The 6,456-nt window shown below is 42.4% G+C and overlaps 1 protein-coding gene across 1 annotated transcript in view; it reads right to left on the bottom strand.

The window, feature by feature from the left end:
* The window catches only part of LOC102211593 (uncharacterized), a 34,269-nt gene that overhangs the window by 3,573 nt on the left and 24,240 nt on the right, over positions 1 to 6,456 (bottom strand). The window contains exons 7-9 of the mRNA XM_005737517.1: positions 3,276 to 3,503; positions 723 to 875; positions 516 to 571 (exon numbers count right to left, since the gene is read on the bottom strand). Coding sequence (XP_005737574.1) covers positions 516 to 571; positions 723 to 875; positions 3,276 to 3,503 — 437 coding nt within the window. The remainder of the gene's footprint in view (positions 1 to 515; positions 572 to 722; positions 876 to 3,275; positions 3,504 to 6,456) is intronic.

Genomic DNA, 6,456 nt, shown 5'->3' on the forward strand with positions numbered 1-6,456 from the left:
ATTAATTTTTTGGGGAAGTAATCGGTAATTAGTTACCGATTACTTTTTTCAAGTAACTTGACCAACACTGTATTCAACTGTCTAATCATATCCTAAATCTAGAGGTCAGATATTTATGTGACCAGCTTACCAACTTTGTTTATATTCCCAGTTAAGTATTGAGTGATATTTAACCCTTTTATGGCTCCAAGCCTTTAAAAACAATACAGTCATCCTACTTTTGCATGTTTTCAGGTGTTTCTTTAAAAACACAGGCTTTGGGACACAGTGTCCCACATATTGAATATTTTAATACTTGAAAAATGAATCAGTTAAGCTTGGGCTGAGACTTAAGCATCATATCAGGCATATCTGCTCCACGTGACATCATACAGATCCGACAGTAGAAAAAACACTGATCTAGTATTTACAGCAATCTGAACTCATCATTACTTTTGCATTTGCTGACCTGAACAAACCGTTAGAATGTTAGAACAGGACATGAGTTCCTCTGAGGGATTTCTGCGTTTCCTCACCTTTGTTCAGAGATGAGACGCTCGGGTTCCTCACAGCAGTACAGCTCCTCTTCCTCCTAAAAGAACAGAGAGCCTCCAATAATCCACACCAATGTCAACAGCTTATAACTTTATAGATTTAAATCTATCTACCAACACGTCCAGATGCTTATTTTCTCCTTGAAGTAACAAAAACAAAGAGCTGTTATTGAAAACCCATCAGCTCACCGGTGCTTGTGACTGATAGTGGTTCCTCATCCTATCAGAGCTGGCCTTTAAATTCAGGTGATCTGACGGTGAAAGCCGCCGTGTGTCATCGTGGCAGCCATGGCTGCTGCTGGATGCATCAGCGTGGTTTTCATCCATGCAACCCTGCGACATCTGAACGTGGGGATTTTGGTAAACAAACGTAAATGTTAGAGTTTACTTCATCCTTCCTCAAATCACGGTGAATGTTTAAAGATGGACGACAACTCAGACACGGACGCTGTGTTTCTGAGCTTTGAGATTATATTTGCATTGTTATCCGTCAGATCGGAGAGCAGCAACATCGGGATTGAAGCATTAAGAAAATGTGGAAGTCCCAAAAACATGCAGCTCCTCAAATGTCCACTAGAAGCACCAGCAGTGAATCAGCCCACAGACGCCCAAGTTAACGTGGTTACAAGCACCTGTTTGGTCTCTATGGCCAATGTCCTCCTTCATAACAGCTGTACGGGGATAGATTTTGTTTTATGACTCATTTTTCATCACGACGGTGTCCATCTTTTATATACAGTTTATATCCTGTCGCATGAACAAACGCCACACACTTCTGTTTTCATCACAAGTTTGCAGCTGCTGCAAAACATCGACAAACTTTGTGACTTTCTCCTTCGCTGCTCTCGATCTGGACTTGCAGCTAATTTCTCCTCCAATTTGTTTTGCACTCACTCGATAGTTTTTTCTGTAATGAACCTCCATTAGAAAGTCCCAGTGCTATTTCGCACAAACACGCGCTCAATCAAATTTGCATAATTCAAATTCAAGTACATAAAGAAATCTGATACAATAACACTTTGTCATCTGAATTGACCCCTAAAAACTAATCCACAAACTTTCTTCCCTCTCTTCCTCATCTTTATAGATTTCCTGCACACGGACAGTTATGTGGACTGGCTCTAAGTCAGACGGAGGAAGACGAGGGCAAGGAGAAACTAAAGAAGGAAGAAGAAAAGGAGGAAGTCGGCGTGCTTCTCTGTTTTTATGGTGACAGTTAAAGTGCAGTCAGACGATGCATAAATCAAGACTTTATGGATTCATTCGGCGGCCCGAGGAGCAGCAGACGGGACGGAGGAAGAGGAGGATAAATAGATGCTATTCCCCAGTAATGAGAGCGAGGGAGAGAAAATGAAGGCTGAGGCCAATGAAGTCTAAATGGAGAGAGAAACATGAGGCCTGGAGAGGAGGGAGAGGACAGTTATTCAGGAGGATGAATCTGGGAGGAAAATAAAGGCTGATGGGATCTGTTGTGTGAGCTGCAACTTTAAACTGGAACATATAGACTGTGCGGCTGCATCAGTGTAAAGCCTAAACCTGTATTAATGAGCTTCTGGGGACACTTCTGCCTCTTCACCCACACTTCGGGGACCCAACTACCATCTCGGGACAAACCAAGGTAAACAATAAGGACGTGAGTGAGCGCTAAACAAATCTGTGCTCTCCAAAGTCGGGCCGCAACTCGACATCTGTGAGCACGCAGGACAGATTTGTAAGAGCCGAATTGGATTTGTGTGTGATTGAGGACAAACTCATTAATGCAGCAGCTGTTTGGAGCCATGCAAAAGAAATTGTAACTAAATCTGAGAGATCAACAGAGCTTCTCTTGCTTACAATTATCAAATCTGCTCACGCTCACTTTTGGCAGTCAGTGAGGAGAGCGCAAACGGTTTAAAGCTGCGCGTCTGACATGTCGCTCACAGCTTCGATTTCTACAAACTTGCTTAAAAAGAACTTAAAAACTTTCTAACTCAATCAAAAAAAGATATTACAGATGTCCGTGTGATATCTGCGTAGATATCAACTAAAGTTGAACTAGACCTGAGCTGTACTAGTGTGTAATTCCGCTTTTAACCACAAGGCGGCGTTCGATTTACCCTCCAGCACAAGACCTCTTTTCAGGCCACTGCTAGCTCCAAATTTGTACAGAATTCATGTTAACGCCACACTTTGCTGATTTATTTTGGTAACTTCAGGAGCTCAATCTGTGCAGTCGTCGTTTTTAAATAGAAAACAGTACAAACATTAAATTAGGCCAAACTTTGTGGTAAACTGCTGCCACCTTGTGGTGATGTTTGAGAAACTGTCCTCAACTTTTTTTTTTTTTTTTTCTAACTGAACCCGTTTTCCTGGAGTTGAGCATTAACATTCAGCACATGAATATCATCTGCGTGTAAAACCTCCTGACCTGAGTCTGCTGACATTCTGCTTCACTCTCCCACAAACAGACGCTCTCAAATGAAGGGCCGACCTCGAGGGCACCGACTTCGTTTTGGAAGTGTTTAAATGGAAAATCAAACCGTTCTGAATGCACAGCTCCGCTCATGAACTTCTAATGACTTAAGATTTGTGAGAAGCGCAGCAGCACCAACTGTTTAAGCATCTCGGAGAATGTTATTTGTAAAGAATAAACTATAAAGATAACTTCAGTGATCGAGCGCGCTGTTCGGTTGTTTTTCATGGTTATATTTGGACCACAGAGGAAGTATAACCATGGATCTTGAACATTTTTTAAGACAGTACCTTCAGCCTCCCATCAGTCTGCACTTCTTTCGAACAGGACGTGCTCCTCTCTGGCAAAGCGGCGCTCTGGACTCTCAGCCACGCCTGCACGCGGCCTCCATCAAAGTCAACCGGCTCGCCGTCCTGTCGGTCGGGAGTCGAGGTCTTCCACTGGTCCCTGCAGCCCAGAGCTTCTGCCTTTTGGTCTGCGACAGGCGAGAAGCCCAGCTGAGTGTGATCAAGCCATTCCTGCAGACAGTTCATTATAGAAAAGTTTAAAACCTCACTGAGATGATTTAACCCAGTTATTTGACTGACCTTCTTAATTTATATATCCCTACAAGGGCACTCAGATCCTCTAATCAGGGGCTCCTAATGCAACCAATGTCTCGACTAAAGACGAAGGGGGATCGTGCCTTTGCTTTTGCTGCACCAAAACTGTGGAACAGCCTGCCGGTTGATGTCCGTGCGTCGGAAACTATTCAATCTTTCAAATCACGGTTAAAAACCCATTTGTTTAAGCTTGCCTTTCAAACTACTTAGCTTAATTTCTTCCCGGTTCATGCTTGTTGCAATAGTACCATCCTATAACTGTATTTTTTGTGTTGATTGTTTTCTTTTGCTGTAAACCTGCAAGTATGGCTCGTCTGTGAAGCACTTTGTTGTACCTTTGACTTTTAAATGTGCTATAGAAATAAAATTGAAATTGAATTAACTTCTTTTTTATTTTCCAAGTCAAACCCAGAACGCTATTATCCATCCAGGTTTGCAAAACTTCCAGTTATTCTGCTCATTCCCACCTCCGTGTTTTATTATCTGCTGGAGCAGCTTAGCAAGAGTTTGAGTAGAAGAAGCAAACAAACAGGAAGACAGCATGAAATAAAGAAAAGCAGAAGGTTAATTTTGTTCCACAAAAAGGAAAAAGTGCATCCAGGCTGCTCACCACTAACTCTGCTTTGCGCTTGTACATAAAAGCTAAATGAAAGATCCTGTGTGTCCTCATGCAGACAGGGTCTATGCTGGTGTGTGAGAGCCTACAGGTTTATATTAACTGGTAATTATGTGAAAATGTGTTTTTAGATCTTTAAGTACTGTAACGAGTCGTGTAATTATTTTATTCTGACAAGTAATTAAGTAACTTCATTTTGCCAAAAGTAGTTTAGTAACAAGTAAGTTATTAGTTATTTTTGAGTAGTCACCTCATGAACTGTAAGGTTTAGTTTATATCGATATTTTTTATTTTAATCTTATAGCAGCTTGTGTGCATTTATTTCTTTTCATAATTTTTTTTAAAACATTGTGGGAAATGATGCAAAGATTATCTGTGCTGTAAACATGATGTTCATTAAGACGACGCCACCTTGTGGTGCAGGTCGTCATTACACTTTGCAGAGGGCTCTCACAAAATGTACCTTTAATGAGTTAACTGTATAAAAAGATGACCAGGAACATTTTCAGTCATGAAATCACAAGAAATGGAAAAAACAAATCTTTTTACAGGGAGCCAGCGGTGGTGACTGTAGTGGACATGATCACAAAACTCTGCAGGCACACCTTTTGAGTAGCACTCAGAATTCATGCGGCGTGCGAGCACCCAGAGACGAGGTCACACAGTCGCAGATTTAATGAAGTACGACCACACGAGTCCTCGGGGCAGGCGGTGCCGAGCCCGTGGGGATGGCACGCTGACATCACGTCTTCGCCAGCCCAGTAAATAATGAGGCTGGGCTTATAAGAAAGCAGAGCGAGATGACACAAACTTTGATGTCTTTGTTGTGATCCTGCAGCTGTAATCAGATGCTAATTCAGTTTTACATGCGCCTCTCGTTTGTTTCTTTCCTGTTGGGCTTTGGGTTTCACCGACAGTGCGACACAGTGCGTTTGTCTGAAAGAGACAGAAATACACAAAAACGAGGAAGCTACAGGCTGCCAGAGGAGGACATTCAAATTACTTCAGACTCTGACAACGTCTGTCCTCGCCTTTGTTTCCCCATCTTATTTTCCCCTTTTCCCCTCCTCTGCCTGTCTCATACAGCAGCTTTTTCAGCACACTGCAGCGTCTCGCCAAAATAAAGCTAAAAAAGGAAACTCGACAACATGCAGAGGTGCCACGTTCTGCAGGCATCATCAATAAATCAGCAGAAGAGGAGGTGAACTGCTGTAACCAGCTCATACAGCCGACAGCCGCTGATGGGGAACGTTTTTAGAGAGCCGCTGTATCTGAACATCAATGACTGTGTGAGAGAGACAGAGGCAGGCAGACAGGCCTCTGGGCCATGCAGCATCTGGGTCAGAGCAGAACAACCAAGAGGAGAGAGCAAACAACACAATTAGGAGGCCAAACGCCACAAAGACTGGCTTTAATTTCATCCAGAGGTTTTTGCAAGAAAAGGTTTTCCAACATCAGTGTTTTGCTGGTTTATATCATCACGGTGTGCTCCAGACTACAGTTTGGTGGATGCTGTGATGGAGGTAGAGATGGGAGGTTTTGTAGCCATTTCATTGACTAAAAAAAAAAACCCAAATTATGTATTTTTTCAGAACCTCAAGAGAAATAAATGACTTTATCCATTCAAAAAACAATGTGGTTCATATCGATCGAGCTGGAGAACAAATCAAACACTGCTGGATGGTTTGACAATCACCTGTCATACAGATGTGAGTGTGCGCAGGCAGAAGGAATCACTTCTACCATAATGGAACTAAAGGTGTTCCCCAGGGTTCAATTCCAGGACCACTCATTGTGAGAATCTTGGTGGTATCGTAACAGCAAACGTTTTTTTAGAGTGAAACAATCTCTGCGATTTAAAACTCGTTAACTGGTGACAAAAACGACAAATGATGATTTCAAACGAGAAAACTACTCATCACTGCAGTCCAGGGCTCGGAAACTGGAACCAGATTTTTACTTCAGAATCCAGTCCTGTCCGTCCTTAGAGGCCGGTAACGGACGAGCTGCTTCCACTTTTGTGCCACTTTGTGCGTGTCAAATCAGAAAACTGGAGTTTACGGTTTGTTTGAGGGAATAGAATAAATGTATCACAGTATCCTCCATCACCAAAATATAGATGAACTATTGACTCTGTAACAGTTTGATCAATAACAAATTACAGTGAAGTCACCGCAGTCGGGCGATTCCCATCCTTTGAAAGAGAAGCACGGAGTAACAAAGTAAATTAAAGGACATAAATGACAAATGGGC

This window comes from Pundamilia nyererei, unplaced genomic scaffold (genome assembly GCF_000239375.1).
Source record: "Pundamilia nyererei isolate P.nyererei 1_Seehausen unplaced genomic scaffold, PunNye1.0 scaffold00076, whole genome shotgun sequence".
In the NCBI taxonomy this organism is placed as follows: Eukaryota; Metazoa; Chordata; class Actinopteri; order Cichliformes; family Cichlidae; genus Pundamilia; species Pundamilia nyererei.